General features: G+C 38.3%; 1 protein-coding gene across 2 annotated transcripts in view; it reads left to right on the top strand.

Moving 5' to 3' along the window:
• The window catches only part of Dock11 (dedicator of cytokinesis 11), a 198225-nt gene that overhangs the window by 71286 nt on the left and 107791 nt on the right, over positions 1 to 19148 (top strand). For both annotated transcript variants that reach the window (XM_070039850.1, XM_070039849.1), the window contains exons 7-13: positions 1219 to 1353; positions 5901 to 6075; positions 6465 to 6544; positions 9261 to 9344; positions 13165 to 13305; positions 14436 to 14648; positions 18188 to 18310. In XM_070039850.1, coding sequence (XP_069895951.1) covers positions 1219 to 1353; positions 5901 to 6075; positions 6465 to 6544; positions 9261 to 9344; positions 13165 to 13305; positions 14436 to 14648; positions 18188 to 18310 — 951 coding nt within the window. The remainder of the gene's footprint in view (positions 1 to 1218; positions 1354 to 5900; positions 6076 to 6464; positions 6545 to 9260; positions 9345 to 13164; positions 13306 to 14435; positions 14649 to 18187; positions 18311 to 19148) is intronic.

Raw genomic sequence — 19148 nt, 5'->3', positions numbered from 1 at the left:
AAGAATGACCTGGACAAACAATATTCATTTCATGATTAAAGTCCTCAAAAAAGTCAGAGATCATAATCAGATGGGTGATTATGGCAAACTTGCATCTGTTTTTGTGTGTGTGCGAGTCCTAAGGTTTGAACTCAGAGACTGTGTACTATTCCTGAGGCCCTTTTGCTCAAGGCTAGTGCTCTACCACTTGATTTTTTTTTAACTGGTTGAGAGTCTCATGGACTTACCTAGGCTGACTTTGAATTGCGATCCTTAGATCTCAGTCTCTTGAGTAGGTGGGATTACAGGAGTGAGCCACTGGCACTCAGCTTTTGACAAGCTCAAATCTTCAAGCCAAATTTTGCAAGTAGGACAAGATGCATCGGAATGTATTTCCTCAATAATTGCTGGTTCTGTAGTCTATATTTTTGGTCTCTGTTCCGACTCCCATTCTGGAGTGATTTTTACATTTGTTATCCTGGGGAATTGCAATAGGAAAAAATTCTACTATAACAAATGTTTGACAACAGCCTGCAGTTTATAACTTATTGGAAGAAACATCAATTCATCAGATAGCTCCTAACCCCCTTTGCTTACTTATCAGGCTCCAGGACTGTTTGGAGGGGAGAAGAATCAGGCAGTTTTCCTCATTTTCCTCATTTCTATGGGCTTTGCTTTGCTGTGAGTTATAGCAGTGGGCCACTCCTTAGCTATTGTGAATCCCTCATTTCAAACAAATGGCACTGTGCTTCACTGAGAAGTCACTTTAAGTAGACTTTAAGCATCAAGGGCCCTGTTACACAGCGGTGAGTGCAGTATGATATGCAGGTGAGATGTAAACATACAATGTCAGTATTCGTATGTAAACTTTGTGGTGATATAAACAAGTGAAAGGATCCAGTCAAGGTTCACAATTAAATGGAAAAGGATGCTATAGACTCTGAGGAAACTGCAAGAGAGAAAAGTCAGTGATTCAGATATCAAACTGTTCTGTAAATTTTAAAGTAAATCTTTAGTATTGCCCTTCTATATATTTGATTTTCTGAGGGCAGATTACTTGAATTTCTATTATCCTTCTTCTAGAAAAAAAGCAAAGAATGATGAAAAACATAATTTTTCAGGGTTTCCTAAAGACTGTACACAGTGGCTGGCAAGCTCTTCAATATTTTTAGCACAAAGAAGCCATCTATATGTAATGTATATATAACAAGTATTTCTTTGCTGGATTTTCCCATGTAGGTATTCAAGAGACGATATTTTTACTTGACTCAACTTCCTGATGGTTCTTACATTCTCAATTCTTATAAAGATGAGAAAAATTCAAAAGAATCTAAAGGTTGCATCTACTTGGATGCCTGCATTGATGTTGTTCAGGTAAGGCTATCAAAACAACCTGTTTTTCTCCTAAGAGAGTTACTGATGAACTATTAAGAACTTCAGGTAGCAATAAATAAGTGGGCTAAAGACTTAAAGAGAAACTTCTCTGAAGAGGAAAGAAGGATGGCCAATAGACACATGAAGAAATGCTCAACCTCTCTAGCCATTAAAGAAATGCAAATCAAAACAACATTGAGATACCACCTCACCCCAGTTAGAATGGCTATAATCAGGAACTCTAATAACAACAGATGATGGAGGGGATGTGGACAGAAGGGAACCTTACTGCATTGTTGGTGGGAGTGTAAACTTGTTCAACCACTTTGGAAAGTAGTATGGAGGTTCCTCAAAAGACTCCACATAGAACTCCCCTATGACCCAGCAATCCCACTTTTGGGCATTTACCCAAATGTTCACAAACAAGAACACACTAAAGCTACCAGCACAACTATGTTTATTGCAGCCTTATTTACCATAGCTAAGATATGGAACCAACCCAGATGCCCCTCAGTAGATGAATGGATCAAGAAAATGTGGTATATATACACAATGGAATTCTATGCCTCCATCAGAAAGAATGACATTGCCCCATTTGTTAGGAAATGGAAAGACTTGGAAAAAATTACATTAAGTGAAGTAAGCCAGGCCCAAAGAAACATAGGTCCCATGGTTTCCCTTATTTTCACAATTAAAAAAATTTAATAAAAAAAAAGAACTTCAGGCAGGACACAGTGGTTCAAGCATGCCGCCCCATCTCAAAGATAACCAATACTGAAAAGGAGTTAAGGAGCTGGTACACTGGCTTAAGTGGCCTGCCTACCAAGCATGAGAGAGAGACACACACACAGAGAGAAAGAAAGAAAGATAGATAGATAGAAAGAAAGAAAGAAAGAAAGAACTTTCCCCCTCTTAGTGGCATCTCCATGCACCCAAACAATGTCAGAATCCTCTTCAGTGCTACACTCACACTCAGCACCAATACTTCAAAGCTTTATTTTTGCTGGTAACTCATGTCTGTAATCCTAGCTACTCAGGAGACTGAGATTTGAGGATCACAGTTCAAAGCCACACAAGGCAGAAAAGTTTGTGAGACTCTTATGTGTAATTAACCAGCAAAAGCTGTAAGTGGTGGTATGGTTCAAGTGGTAGAGTGCCGGCTTGAGTGAAAAAGCCAAGGAAGAGTATGAGGCCCTGAGTTCAAGTCCCAGTGCTGACACAACCCTCCTCCCCTGGGTTTTATTAGGTTCTTTTTAGTCTGTCGCCAAAATGCCTCTTGAATCTCTAGTTTCTTTCAATTTCCATTGTCTTTTTTTTCTAGTTTTTCCTTATTCCCTTTGTCCTAGTGTCTGGCCTATTTTTCTCCAGATTTGTTGTCTTGTTCCAGTCCATCTTCCTCAGACATACATTGAGTGCCTCACTTGTCTTCTCAAAACCTTCAGGCTATTGATTTAGTGTTTTACAGAGAGACATCAAAAGTTCTTACCTAAAAGAAAAAAGTTCTTATCTTGACACTCAGGTCCACCATGCTTTGTCCTTCCCTTGTCCAGTCTCATCTTCCCAGCCTGCCTTTATGTATTATGTGCTCTGATCGAACCAAGCTACACACTTCATGGAATTATGCATGCACTTAGCTTTCCTTATTACTTTGTTCTCTACTTGCTATTTTTTTTCCATTCTCTTGTGTGATCCTTATCTTTTTAGACTCAGCTTAAATGCCACTACTAACAGGAATCATGTTCTTATTTCTTCCTCTGATGCTCACCAAGAGGAAGTAAATTCTCCTTTTTTATGCTATCACTTGCTCTTCCTCTAGCTTATAATTGACTTGCACTTGAATTTGTGATTCTTTCTTTGTTTTATTCTTTGGATTACAAAGCCTGTGTCTGATTTATTTCTGTAGCTCCTACAGTAATTAGCCATGCACACCATAGGGACTTAACAAATGCTTATTGATCTGAATTGCTGAGAAGGTATAGAAAACGAGAGTAGGGAATAGAGATCAGAGAGATTACATGCATATGAAGTCAATTGACCAAGAAAGAAGAGCCATTATTAAATAGCCAGACTGGCACAGTCTGTCGATAAGAAGGAGCACAAGACTGACTGAAAGGCAGAAATGTTGCTTTAAAATCACCAATTTACCTGAATATTTCTTTTTTGTTGTTTGGAAATATTTGGGTTTGAACCCGGGGCCTCATGCTTGATAGGGAATCTGTATCAGTTCTACCCCATCTTCTACCTTCCCCTTCCCCTTTCCTTCTTTTGCTCACCCACTTTCTGCAACACAGGACTTTGAGCTCAGGCCTTATACTTGTTAGGCATATACTCTAGCACTTTAGCCACAGCCATATCCCTTTTATTCACACTAGTTATTTTAATATAGGATTTTACATTTTGCCCAAGTGTGTATTTTGCTCAAGTGTGTACCTGGACTGTGACCTCCTATTTTACATTTCCTGCTCTGACTGGGATGACAGACACATACCACCTGCTCCTTCTTTTGTTGAAATGGAGTCTCAAACCTCCAGCTAGCCTGGAACCACAGTCCTCTTAATCTCAGCTTCCCACATATCTGGGATGACAGATTAGGTTCATAAGGGTTCTCAGGAATTTTTGCCTAGGCTCACAATCTTCACAATCTTTCCTTCTTGAATAGATAAAATTGCAGGCATGAGCCATTGTGCCTGGTACAACTTATTCTTTGAGATAGGGTCTCACTAACATTTCCCCCAGGTTGGCCTCAAACATCAATTCTCCAAACTTGAATTGCCCATGTAGCTAGGATTATAGATATGAGCTACTGCACCCAGCAATTTATCTAAATCTTATTTTTCATCATTGCAAAGGGGGATTATTAATGCCTATATACTGTATTAAATAAGATTCCATGAGTGTGAAATACAAAACACTTTTTAATAGTATAAATACTTGTGTAAATACAAGGTGCTTTTTATTTGTTTTGTTTTGCTCCAAATCCAGGGTTTGAGCATTCCTAGCTGAACTATTGAGCTACAGCCCCTGCCCAAAGGTGCTTTTCAAATATAATAAGAGCTTTCCTATTTTACTGGAAGATAGATGCCACATATAATTTTTGGATATTCTCAATTATACCTAGTCTATATTGACCTTTCTTTGTATTGATCCCGCAATTACCTATTTATGACTCTCCCTCCAAATCTTTTCAAATATATAAATCTTTATGATTTGCTACCACAGTTAAATTTTATCTTTTTTCTCTGCTTTAAAGATGAGGAGAAGCTTTCTTAGTTCCTTCTTGAATAATTACTGTGTAGTGAAGAATATTGATTCCTCAACCTTCCTTGAAATTAATACTGAAGTACTTGGCAGGGGGTAATGTTGCATTTCTTTTGTCATGACAGAGCATGGTAAAGTAAGAGTGGGTCATTATATTTGAAGACAGGAAAAGCTTTTATTTTCCTTGTGTATGAATATACATTATAGGCCACTTCCAAGTATCTTACTGAGAGTCACAATTTAACATAAACCAACTGTGGTCTTTTAGGTTACTGTAATACATCTGATATTATGTTTTAAAGTCAGTCAAGCATCTATATTCATCATGTGATCTAAAATTACTACTATATTTGTTTCAGATCACATTTGATCGTGTGTGTGTGTGTGTGTGTGTGTGTGTGTGTGTGTGTGTGTGTGTGTGTGTGTGTGTGTGTGTGTGTGTGTGTGTGTGTGTGTGTGTGTGTGTGTGTGTGTGTGTGTGTGTGTGTGTGTGTGTTGGTCCTGGTGTTTGAACTCAGGGCCTGTGCACTGTCCCTGCCTGAACTTTTCTGAGCCACAGTGCCACTTCCGGTTTTCTGGTGGTTTATTGGAGATAAGAGTCTCATGGAGGAGCTGGGAAGGTGGCTGGGAAGGTGGCTCAGTGGTAGAGCGCTTGCCTTGCATGCTTGAGGCCCTGGGTTCGATTCCTCAGCACCACATAAGAAAAAAGAAAAAAGCCAGAAGTGGTGCTGTGGCTCAAGTGGTAGAGCACTAGCCTTGAGCTGAAGAGCTGAGGGACAGCGCCCAGGCCCAGAGTTCAGGCCCACGACTGGACCCCCCCCCCCCCCAAAAAAAAAAGAGTCTTATGGACTTTCCTGCCAAGGCTGGCTTTGAACTGTGATCCTCAGATCTTAGCCTCCTGAATAGCTAGGGTTATAAGTGTGGGCTACCAATGCCCAGCTTAAGCTTGTTTTTTTTTTATTTCTAATTTTTAAAAGCTATCAAAATGCAAGGATAAGTTTAAACATGGTAGAAATAGTAAAAATACTTGCTTATTTTGCTGGTGCTAGTTTGATTTTCTAAATGTGAAGGATTCCATGAGCCAGAAATGATAACACCTACTCACCAAATCGTAATCCTAAGGGGAGCAACAAGCATATGTGATCCAGTCATTCACTACCTAGGAGTATGAGTATTTCACACACCTATGTGCTGAGTTGAGGTAAAAATACACACACCAATAAAATGTATGAATTGCAAAGAATTCTAATGAATTGAATACATGCTTTCTCTTTTTTATCTTCTTCCAGTGCCCCAAAATGCGCCGTCATGCTTTTGAACTGAAGATGTTAGATAAGTACAGCCATTATCTGGCAGCTGAAACTGAGCAGGAAATGGAAGAATGGTTGATAACTTTAAGAAAGATTATTCAGATCAATACTGACAGTTTAGTGCAAGAGAAAAAGGAAACAGAAACTACTCAAGGTCAGAATTTTTAAATGATTCATTATTTGAAGGGAAGCCCTTATCTTTGATTCATGGGAATTTTTATTTTGTGCAGGGTGAATATAGAACTCTTCTTCTTGAAGGTTGACCTGATTCTTGATTAAAAGTGACTGTGGAGGTTGATAGACTTTTTGAAAGAGTTGGTGCTGCATGGGCCCTGACATATGAAATATGACCAGACTGAAATGGATAAGAAATTCATGGCAGATTTTCAAAAGACCATTAAAGTTTTCCCTGTGCTTTCATAATCAGAATTCTTTGCAATAAATTTCGTAGGAGAGGATGGGGCCAGAGAGATAGGGTAGTCCTCTTAGGTGATTAGTAATGGTCTGTATGGTTTGGAACATCTGCTTTTAATGAATTTACAGATGATGAAACTAGCAGCCAAGGAAAAGCTGAGAACATAATGGCCAGTTTGGAAAGGAGCATGCATCCGGAACTGATGAAGGTATGTCGTTCTTATGGCAACTTGCCTTCTACTGAGACAATGCAGGGCTAGCTATAAAAGTTTTAATGATGGATTCCATTTGGCAGTATCAATTTTGAGTGAAAAACCGCAGCAAATTGGTGAAACAGAGACTGTAAAAGAAAAGTTGTATTCCTAGAGATAGACTTGCCGACTAACAAGATTTTTTTCTAGACACTAGGAAGTACTTCTAGGTTTTTGTGACCTGATTAGTTTGCTCTAATAGTTTTATTCAATTTGATTACTGTTATTCATAAAATATTATTGCAGGGGGTTAATGATGCAGATTATGTACTTGATATCCAATCAAATGACATATAATTTCCTATGAAAATCATATTTATATGGAAATATATGTATATGAATAATTTCATCACATAAGGATTTTGGTGAACAGACATAGTTTGTAATTTTTTGTCTTCTTTAGGGGTTGAAATGAACCAATTTTGAAACTGAAGATTTAATTACCTTGCATACCTTAGTAGGATATATATTTTGCTCTATGTACTCTATATTAATCAGTTAGAATGTTATAACCAACTTGTTTAAATCCTGGTCACACCTATGTATGTTTTTACATTATTTCTCTTCCTGGATTATTGAGTTACACAAACTTACTAGATCCTTTTTTCTATTTTTAAATGTATCCCCCCCCTCTCTCTGTCTCTCTGTCTCTCTGTCTCTCTGTCTCTCTCTGTCTCTCTCTGTCTCTCTCTGTCTCTCTGTCTCTCTGTCTCTCTGTCTCTCTCTGTCTCTCTCTCTCTCTCTCTCTCTCTCTCTCTCTCTCTCTCTCTCTCTCTCTCTCTCTCTTTTGGTTGCTCGGGCACTATCCCTGCGCTCTTCAGCTCAAGGCGAGCGCTCTGCCGCTTGAGCTACAGCACCACTTCCAGTTTTTTAGTGCTTTATTGGAGATGAGTCTCAGGGACTTTCCTGCCCAGCTGGCTTTGAACCGTGATCCTCAGATCTCAGCCTCCTAAGTAGCTAGAATTACAGGTGTGAGCCACCGGCGCCCGGCTTAAATGTGTCCCTCTCTTAAGCTTCTAGTCTACACTTTAAGTGATTTCAGAGGTTTTATTTGGATCCTGTATTAGCATTATCATTTCTGTGACCAAATACCTGCTATAAAGAAGTTAAAGGAAGGCTCACTCTTGTAATCCTAGTTACTCAATTGGCTAAGATCTGAGGATCAAGGTTCAAAGACTTCTCAGGCAGGAATGCCTGTAAGACTTATCCCCAATTAACCAGCAAAAAGTCAGAAGTGGAGCTGTGCCTCAAGTGGTAGAGTGCCAATCTCAAGCTAAAAAGTTCAGGGACAGCATCTTGAGTTCTGGGTTCTAGCCCCAGGACTGGCAGGAAGGAAGGAAAGGAAGGAAGGAGGATAGGAGAGAGGGAGGAGAGGAGGGAGGGAGGAGGGGAAGGAAGGAAGGAAAAGGGAAACGAAAGGAAAAGAGAGGAATTATTTTATTCATAGTTTCAAAGAATTCAATCCATGATCACTTGGCCACATGCACCGGAGTGAGTAGTAGAACAGCTTCTTTAACTCATGCTTGTCAGGAAGCAAAGGTAGTGAAAGAGGAACTGTGTGGGCCAGGTAACCTTCAAAGGCATACTCCTAGTGACCTCTTTCCTATTAGGCCTTACCTCCTAAAATTTCTACAACTTCCCAGAATTATGCCACCAGATGAAACAAAGGGTTCAACACTTGAGCCTATGGAGGATAGTTTATATTACTCTCAGGTAATCTTGTAATCTTAGACTGTATAATCTATTATGTGGTTCTTACAGGGACAGAAAAATTTCATGACTGACCCTACGTATATGTAAAGTTTGTTTTCACATTTATTCCTATTTTGCATCTAAAGTCTCTTGGAATTCTTTCTTTCTTTCTTTCTTTCTTTCTTTCTTTCTTTCTTTCTTTCTTTCTTTCTTTCTTTCTTTCTTTCTTTCTTTCTTTCTTTCTTTCTTTCTTTTGGTGCTGATCTTGGGGCTTGAATTCAGGGCCTGGTGCTGCTGTCCCTGAGATTCTTTTCTCAAAGCTAGAGCTCTGCCACTTGAGCCACAGTGTTGCTTCTGACTTTTTCTCAGTACTTTATTGCGGATAAGAGTCTCACAGCTAGCTTCAACCCGATCCTCAGATCTCAGCCTCCTGAGTAGCTAGGGTTACAGGTATGAGCCACCAGCATCCAACTAGATTTATTTTTTATACTTTCTACAGAGTACAAACTTGTATTATGAAGATATACACAGAGAGCATATACCTTATTGTGGGTCATAGTGATGGTGATATTTAACTCCCCAACCAAGCAGACATCCTTCACCTAGCTTAAGTATATAAAAATGGAAAGTGAGCCAGGTATAGGTAATTCATCCTTGTAATCCTAGCTGCTCAGGGGACTGATATCTGAGGATCATGGTTCATATTCAGCTTGGTCAGAAAAGTCCATGGGACTCTTACCTCCAACTAACCACCAAAAAGCCAACAGTGGAGCTGTGGGTCAAGTAGTAGAGCACTAGCCTTGAGCACAAAAGCTCAGGGACAGTTCCCAGGCCCTGAGTTCAAGCCCCAGGACTGGCAAAAAAAATGGGGAATGATATACTTGTGTCCAACTGCAAGTTTCACATAAACTATATATTTAAATTGCATTTAATACTGCATTGAAGGAAATGAAGTAATATTTCATATATGTTTTAATTTTAGTATGGAAGAGAAACAGAACAACTAAACAAACTCAGTAGAGGAGATGGAAGACAGAATCTCTTTTCTTTTGACTCGGAAGTTCAGGTATTATATTCTTTTAAAGAATCCCGGAAAGAACTATTGCTTAATCAGATAAATGATATTTGTGAAATATTGAAATCATTTATATTTTCTCTAGTGGGGAATCATAGGTTATCATATTTATCTCATTCAAGGACTGTCACTTAAGAAATTAGTATAGGGAGAGAGAGAGAGAGAGAGAGAGAGAGAGAGAGAGAGAGAGAGAGAGAGAGAGAGAGAGAGAGAGAGAGAGAGAGAGAGAGAGAGAGTATTTTCTGGGTTTCCTAAATTCTTATCGTGTCGCTTCTCAATATGGATAAACTAAAGAATGTTTACAGATGATTTCAGTGTTCTTTGAACTTCAGTATAAAGAATGCTGGGTCAGCCAGGTTCTGGCGGCTCATGCCTGTAATCCTAGCTACTCAGAAGGCAAGATATGAGGATTAAGGTTTGAAGCCAGCCTGTAAAGGAAAATCTGTAAGACTTTTTATCTCTAAATAATCAGGAAAAAAAGCCAGATGAAGAGATTTGACTCAAGCGGTAGAGTGTGAGTCATGAGCAAGAAAGCCAAGTGAGAATGCAAGATCCTGAATTCAAGTCCCTGTACCCTGTACTGAATCAAATGAAAAGTTTATTTTCCACATTTGATGTGGACATGTAGAGCTGGAATAATTTTCATATCTGGCTTAATACAATTTTACCTGGAGAGCGCTATAGCAAAGTATATGTTTATGTGTACTTTTAACTTATAGGTACTTTTTGTAGTAAGGTGTTTGTATTTATAATATATTAGATTTAATTCCATGGTATTTTCTAATTAACTCTCTGACTTATTTGAATGGAAAAAGTATATATATATATAATATATAAGTATTATAGGCAGTGTTAACTTAGACTATTTCAAGGAAAAAAAACTATTTGGAGGGGAAGATTTTTTGGTCCCTTTTTTCTACATGAGATTTCCAATTAAAATCTCCAATTTTGTTTGAAATAGACAAATACTACATAAAGACTACATTTTTTCCTCAATAAAAAAATTGTATGATAATATAGAATACTTTGGGAAAGACTGATTTTATTTTGGTTTTGTTCTCTATTTGAATTTTTATATTTGGTGTGAAATAGTAAAAAGCAGATAGGATACAAATAATGTAAACATTTTTCTTTAATAAACATGTGAGATAAAATAAACTATTGGGAGAAATCAATTTTAATTTTCCTTTTCCTCCCAGAAGTATTATTTTGCGTTAGTCCCCAGTTGTGTGATTATTTGTAAAAAGAAAGTAGACTAGTCAGCCTCAGGAATGTCAGCTTGAAGATATTCATTCAGAAATGTACTTGGTCCAAGTGTGTCTGAGCTTTTGATTTCCTCTTGATGACTGTGCCTTAATTGGACATGTCAGGCTCTTTCTTTGTACACAAAGGAGGCAATTGACTGTGGTTGAAATGAAATCCAGTATCTTTAAAAAACTTGTGGTGTAGTGTTTTTGTGGTCATGAAACTGAACTGATTTTATATTTGAGTTGTTTATCAGTGAGCTACAGCGAGAGAAAAACGAACATTTGTGATGAAGTTTTAAGCACAATTGAATTTGATATTTATTATGGAAGACAGTCTTGCCACAGAGTAATGGATGTTGAATGTGGCAAGTACCTTTCCTAAGTGAACTGCCAAGCCATAATTTCAGCTTTCTCTTTAGGCCACAGCTTGTGTGGAGAGACATGGGTTGTTGGTTTTTTGTTCTGGTTTTTTGTTTGTTTGTTTTTAACCAATGACCTTAGGGAATAATGAAACATTCGCTGACCAAAGGGGATGCTCAAACTGAGCTATCTGGAAAGGCCATATGTCTTAACATTGCATTGAGAAGCCTCAGAAGGGAAAGGCTTGGAGCCTGGTACGCTTTGATCAGTTCCTCTTCACATTCCACTGTGTGAGTAAGACAGGAGAACAGATAAATGGGTGAACATTAGGATTGCTCTGTATGGCAATGGCTTGCCTTCTCTGATTCCACGGACAAGACACATGTTCAAGGGGAAGCTGTCCTGTCCATTTGTATTCCTTTTGTAGTAAATAGACTCAGATGGAGAAATTCATCTTCAGGGTCACATATGCAGTAAGCCTCTTTAAGGTGGATTTTGTTAGTAATACAGGCCAAGTTAGGACAGCTATAATTATCTAAGATTCTTTGGGCACAATACCTGTCATGGCTTGGATTACTTATGTAATTGAGAAAAATTTTTGTGTTTCTTGGCTTGAATTTTCCATACTGGCAGTGTACTTTGCTGAAATTCACCCAGTCATTTCCTGCCTGAAGTGACTATGGCCTTCATGAAAGGAAAGGAAATTGTCTCCCAATCTATACTTTTTTTCCATTTGTGAGTAAAATGTAAGTCTGTTTCAGCTGTTCTGAATGAGCAGATGAACTTAGGTTGCCTGAGACTTGGAGAACTGAGGTTTCTAGGGGTTTCTATGAGAAGAAATAGATTCTTCAATTTCCCTCCAAGAAATTCCTTGACTCCCAGTATCTTTTGTTTTGAACTTGTTTTTAATCTTAAAATACCAATGTTTGTAAAAAATATATCTCATTGCCAGTGTACATCCCTCAGCTCTGTTTGAAGTTGAGGTCTGTGTTTATTAGGTTTCTAAGCATATGACTCTCCTGCTGTTTATTAGTTAGACGTAGGTGGTCTTCTCTCACCCAGCTTGGAAATTAAATGTTTCACTTAGTCTAGCATCCTTTATACTGAATCTTACTACCATTAGATCACAATTGTATTTAATGGCATCAAAGAGCATTGTAATCTCTCACCCCTCTTGGCCACCAATTTCCTTAGATAACCCTGACACCTAAATCCAGATTCCCACTCCAGGCCTCTCTTAGTTTTCCAACTACCTACTAATGTCACAAATTCAACACATCCCACATGGAACTTGTTTCTGCTCACCTCCTCCCAAATCTTCACAACCAAATTCATAATATCAGTATCTGTCCGACCACCTAAGTCAGACACCTTTGTGTGATTTCTGTGGCCTCCCATAACATATTCCTTTCTATTTTGCCTCTTGGGAAATAGATAATGCAAACAAATTCTGCTATCCTGGAACATATGTTTTAAGGGGGGGAAGATAAACAATAAGCAATGAAATAATTAAAAATTAATATTAGAAAAATCACAGAAAGTGAGCATGGACTGTCAAGAAGGCTGTGATTTTCTACAGGGAGTCATAAAAGGTCTCTGTGGAAGTCCAATTGATCACAGATATTACAGGAACAAGCTTTGCAGATATCTGTGCAAAGAAGGTTCCTGTGACAGAATCTGAAGTGCAAAGGCCCTGGGGCTATGGCTGTACTGGGTATGCTGGTAAAAGGGAAGGAGGCTAGAGAGGTTGGAGCAGAGAGATAGGGGAAAAGGCAAAAATGGTAGGAGATTAGGTCAAAGAGTGAGAAGAAGCAGGGAATTGTGTCATACAGGGCTTTGTAGGCTATGATGTGGATATGAGACTTGCTCATTACCTTACATCAGACTCTTCTCATCTCCTCTAGGTCTTCTCCATTAGTGTTTGAGCTCCATAAAGGCTTTCTGAATGAAAACATTTAAAAAAAAGAGTTGAAAGGAGGAATGTGGAGAGAACTGTTGGAATTCTGCCACTTTCACTCTATTAATCTGAGTCTCTCTCAATCTTTATTCATGTGAACACTATCTTTTTTAAAAGATGATTTGTTGAATGGGGTGACATCGATCAAGATGCATTATACTGATAAACTGCTTTGTTGAAAGTCAACTTCTATGTACAACTACTTAAAGATAATAAAAATATTACAATAATTCTTACTATTTTGTAGAGGCTGGACTTTTCAGGAATTGAACCTGATATAAAGCCATTTGAAGAAAAGTGTAATAAACGATTCCTGGTAAATTGCCATGATTTAACTTTCAATATCTTGGGTCACATTGGAGATAATGTAAAAGGACCACCCACAAATGTATGTATGACTTTTCCTTCTATGCTAATTTACAGTTTTTTCCTTTCTTATGACTAAGAACTAATTTACTAGATGAAAATTCTACTGCTGTATATTATGTTAAATTGGACATGGAAGAACTTCATACACCTTGTTCTCTTGCCAAAATGTAAATGTGCTCTCATCTTGAGAGGATTTATGAAAGCCTTGCCTAGAATGGCAGATGAAGAGGGTTTTTGCCTTTGAGGATGGGGGGGATATATGCTCCCCCACCCCAAAACCTGAAAAGTCCTCACATTTATGAGTTCTGGTAGAAATACGATTTATTGTGTGAAACTGGTTCATGGCAATGACTTAAGTGTCACTAAAGCCACAGGAGGACACAGGCTGTGCAGTCTGTTCTATAGAATGACATTTGTTTTGGTCTACATAATAACCAGGTGGCATGCATCATTTGGAGTTGGTAAAAAATAATTGAAACTGTACAATCTTTGGAGAGTAATTTTCTTTTCATCCCTATTTTTGGTTTCTAGTTATAAAAATATCCATAGCAATAACTGAAGTGGCAGAAACGCACCAGAGCACTTTTCCACTTGTAAAGGGTTCATCTTTATGCCATCTGGCATGAAATTTCTCTTTGTGACCAGCTCTCAAATGCCATCTGTAGGGAGGAATCATATCTTCCAAAATTGCTGATGGGACAAAGCTTTTGTCAAGTAATTTGATGTTGACTGATAGTAATGGTTTGGAAATGTGTAGCGCAGTAAAAGTTTTAACATGACAAAATTAAAGATGTCTTTCTGCTATAAATATTGGCATTATTGGGAGGAGTATTCTCTAAATACAAACAATGACTTATCTGTGGGTAATTGTTTTTGTTTAAATGTAGCTTTTGATTTCTATGTATCTTTCAAAATTTGTATAAGTTGTGAAATTCTTTACACCTGATTGAAGCTAACAATTGATTAAATCTTTTATCTTAAACACTCTTTCTTATAGGCAAATCACTATAATGCAGTTTGAGCTAAATGATGAACTCAGAAAGGAACTACATTAACATAAAAACATCATCTTGTAATTTGTGTCTTCTTTTTATACATTCCCCCTCCTCCCAAACTTCTGTTTTAAAATGTAACTGTTTTCATTTCCAGGTTGAGCCCTTTTTTATCAATCTTGCCTTATTTGACATAAAAAACAACTGTAAGATTTCAGCTGATTTTCACATAGACCTGAACCCCCCATCTGTTCGTGACATGCTGTGGGGTGTTTCAGCCCAACTAGCCAATGATGGAAACCCAAAGGGCTCGTCACCTGAGTCTTTCATTCATGGAATCGCTGAATCACAGTTACGCTGTATAAAGCAGGTAGAGTGATCTTTTGCCTTAGTAACATACTCAGAACAAGAAACAACAACATCCTTGCATTATTTCATGGTTTCCGGCCAATTTTTAATGACATTCCATCTCTTGGAAGATTTGTGTGTGTATATTTCTCTAATGACTGAAGTTGGAGACAGGGAAAGACGGAAAACCAAGAACATGTTGATAACATACTGGCAAAGTAATACTTTCAGTGCAACAATGATGTGAGATTCAAAGGAAGTATTTGGTGACAGAGAATGGAGATGCACACACACCTCTGTTTGTATGTTCTGATCAAAAACAAAAGGTGTCCAAAATTTACATTTTGAAGAAAAATGGATCCTAAATTACCATGTCCATTATGAGTAGGTAGTTTTAATGGAGCACAAAAACTCTTTATAGAGCCAGGCACATGTGGCTCATGCCTGTAATACTAGCTACTTAGGAGGCTGAGATCTGAGGAATGCAGTTTGAAGCCAGCCTGGGCAGAGAAGTCCATAAGATTTTTATCTCATATAAAAACAATTAAAAACCCAGAAGTGGAATTGTGGCTCAAGTGGTAGAACACTTGCCTTGACTAAAATAAGCTCAGGGCCACTGTCCAGGCCCTGAGTTCAAGCTCTAGAAGTGTCACAAAAATATAAACTCTATAAATTAGGCACAGGTGGCTCATACCTGTCATGATAGATACTCAGGAGGCTGAGATCAGAGGATCGCAGTTCAAAGCCACCCCAGTCAAGAAAGTCCTCTTATCTCTAACCACCAAAAAGCCTAAGTGGAGCTGTGGCTTAAGTGGTAGAGCATTAACCTTGAACATAAAAGCTAAGAGACAGTACCCAGGCCCTGAGTTCAGTACACACACACACACAGACACACACAGACACACACACACACACACACACACACACACACACACACACACACACCTCTCTTCTTTAGTAGATACAGGGGTTCTACTTGACACACACGCACACGCACACGCACACACACACACATACACACACACACACACACACACACACACACACACACACACACACACACACACACACACACACACACACACACACACACACCTCTTCTTTAGTAGATACAGGGGTTCTACTTGAAAAGAGATGGGTCCCAGCTTCATGCTCCTCTGTTCTGTCTGGTGCCAAGAATCCTCTTTAGATAAGAGGTTCCTTGGCATTCTGACCTCTGACCAGACTGGATGCCATAGAGATTAGGCAGATCAGAGTTGATGGTCTGCCCTCTAGGCTTCTGTAACTGAAAGGAAATGAAAGAAAATGGGTAGGAGTAAAGTCCAAAGAGGTATATCAACAAGCTGCTTATGTGCTGAAGAGATTGAATTTTCCCCAAATAAAAATGTTGATTTTTTTCCTTTATAGTTATAAAGATAAGTACATTTTTTAGGCAGAAAATGCAGACATTTTACAATGTATACAGAAGCGACACTTACCTCATATATAATAACAGTTTGGTAAATACCTTTCCAGATATGTTTGGTTTATGTACATTGTATACATTATGCATATTAATAAACATGCATGCTATTTTATATCTAATGTATCCACTTAATGTCATGTTTATCCTGTATAATGTATAGAGACAAGTCACATTTGTATTTAAGATTAACATGGTATTCCATTGATTTAGCAATGTAGGATCTTTCAGCATGTAGTAGCATACACTTCTAGTATCAGCAAATTAATAGGCTGAGGCAGGAGAATCTTTTGAAACCAAGAGTTTGAGACCAGTCTGCCAACACAGAAAAAACTCATGGCAAAAACAAACAAATACACATACACAGGTTTTAACATGACAGAAGCACTTAGGAAAGTTTTTCAAAAAGAACTTCAACTGTGGCAAAGAAAGGCAGGATGGGAAAGAAACAACGAGAATTTGTTTTTTAAAGACTGCTCTCTAGGTAGACTGCTCAGCATACCTTCTGCAGGGCAGTCTGCCAGCCCCAGCTCACAGCTCGAGCAGCATGTTCCGGCAGTACTAGAAGCCAAGTTCTGTGACCTTGACACACTTTGCTGGGCTACCCCAGTAATAACCAGCCCCCACCATGTGTGCTTCATTCCATTGAATATATGCAAGAGGTTTATATGCAATTGTGATTACTCTTACTATCCCCATTGCACAGATGAAAAACCTGAGACTGTAAAAAAAAAAGAAGAAGAAGAAGAAGAAATCAGACTTGTCTAAATCATAAATAGCAAAGCCTGAATTAGAACCCAGGAAATATGACTCCTGAGCTGCTGTTAACCACTTTATTCCATGCTTGCTTCTTGGGAGATTAAAGCTGAATCAGCCATTCACCAGGCTCATTATAAGTCTTCGACTTTAGGGAAATTGCTAGACTCTTACACTGTTTTCTCTCGTGCACATCTACTTCAGCAGCTTCTTTTAGGCACAAATGAGATACACTGTTTGATATGCTTTAAAAACTGAAAATCACTCTATTAACAAAATTGGGAATGTACCAAACAGAAAAAATAGAAGTCAATACAGACTTGGTGATGGATTTTTTTTTCTCCTCAAATTCATTTGTATGGTGTTCCTTCAAGCAACAAACAAAACCAACTAATACAGTATTTAGATGATGCTATATTTGGAAGGAGCCAAAGAAGATGGAGGATGATAAGGTTATCCCACAGATATTTAAAGCAGTATGCAACTTGGGTTGCTTTTATATTAGTGTCCTACACAAAGTATTTGGGTTTTTCTGTTTGTTGCCATTGCATTCAAAGCACCAGAATTCTTTCTAAGTGCAACAAAGGAGTGTTTTGTATAAGGTGATTTAGTTTTTATATTAGGCATAATGGTAAAAGACTTTCTTTTTAACTGTAATCACTATTAATTAAGTGTGAGTAGCTACTCTATAGTTACATGCAGCTGCATTAAAAAATGTATATCTAGTTCCACTTGAGAAATACACATTATTTTATTGCTAATATACAATAGTGACACCTGTACTTAAGAGGTTAATAGATGTGAAGTTGGTAACTAAATATAAAATCCATTTCAAAATGAACAATGGGCTGGGCACCAGTGGCTCATGCTTGTAATCCTAGCTACTCAGGAGGCTGAGATCTGAAGATCTCAGTTTAAAGCCAGCCCAGACACAAAAGTCCCTGTGAGACTCATCTCCAATTAATCACTCAAAAACTGGAGGTAGCACTGTGGCTCAAGTGGTAGAGTACTAGCCTTGAGCACACAGAGGCTCAGGGATAGCACCCAGGCCCTGAATCCAAGCCTCACAACTGGGAGCTTTGAAATCTGTAAGAAAAGAAGTGCTACCTACTGGTTGTAGTGGTGCACACCTGTAAACCCAGCACTTAGGAGGTAGAGGTAATGAGATCTCATATTCAAGGCCAGCCCACAATGAGACCTTGTCTACAAAATTTTTTTTTAAGTACTGCCTATTCTAGAAAACTTGAGTATGACCTTAATGTGGAATGTCAGCATTCTATACTAATCAAATAGCCATATGCATAGTATTACATAAAAGTCTAACTAAAGTAAATTTTTTCCAGGGTATTTTCTCAGTGACAAATCCACATCCTGAAATTTTTCTAGTTGCCAGAATTGAAAAGGTGTTACAAGGGAATATCACACATTGTGCAGAACCCTACATCAAAAATTCAGATCCAGTAAAGGTATTTATAAAGATTATTTATACACAATTGAGATTACTTTAGACTTTACCTTGTACTGATATTTTAAGTGACACTGTCGGAGACCCCTCTTAAATTTGAAAATAAATAATATTCTCTGCAAATTTTCATATTGTGCGTTACGTGAGTAGGTATGCTGCAGCTTGAACATGGTCTTTTCCCCTTTTCATCTTATAATGTTAGCATAACAATTTGTTTTCTACTGGCTTATCAAAATAAGAGCTGAAGGCCATATACACAAGTCAAGATAATATCCTCTGGCAGTTACCGCCCTTCCTTCACTGCCAGTACTTCATACAGCCTAAGGAGGATGCCAGTCAGATCTGGGAAAGGAGAGCCAGTCTCTAAGTGTCCACGTGCCAATCTATCCTCCCATTTCACTCCAGACAAGGAGTGTTTCTCTGGACTCCCATGTATTTAATCCAAAGGGCTACCATTTTTGTTGACTTTTTACCTTTCTTACATTTTTCCAATGTTACGTCTTTCTTTCATGATTTGCAAGTACAATAAAATGGTAGGGATTTTTGTTGTTGCTGTTCTGGTTTGCTGAATGTACTTAAGTAACAACAGCAAAAGCTGGCAACTTTTAGAAATGCCAGTGTGGCTCATGCCTAAAAATCCTAGCGACTTGGGAGGCTGAGAACAGGAGGATCACAATTTGAGGCCTCTTCTTGACCCGTAGGTGGATGAAGTGTTATGAACCTGTCATCTCAAACTATGTGGGAGGCTGAGATTGTGAGGAAAGAGATATCAGACTAACCCTGACAGAAAAGTCCATGAGACTCTTGTCTCCATGGCAAGAAAGTGGGTGAAATAGTAT

This window comes from Dipodomys merriami, unplaced genomic scaffold, assembly GCF_024711535.1.
Source record: "Dipodomys merriami isolate MVZ:Mamm:240054 unplaced genomic scaffold, mDipMer1.0.p SCAF_3, whole genome shotgun sequence".
Lineage (NCBI taxonomy): Eukaryota > Metazoa > Chordata > Mammalia > Rodentia > Heteromyidae > Dipodomys > Dipodomys merriami.
Note: the sequence above shows the minus strand (reverse complement) of the source record. Positions and strands in the feature narration are given on the sequence as shown.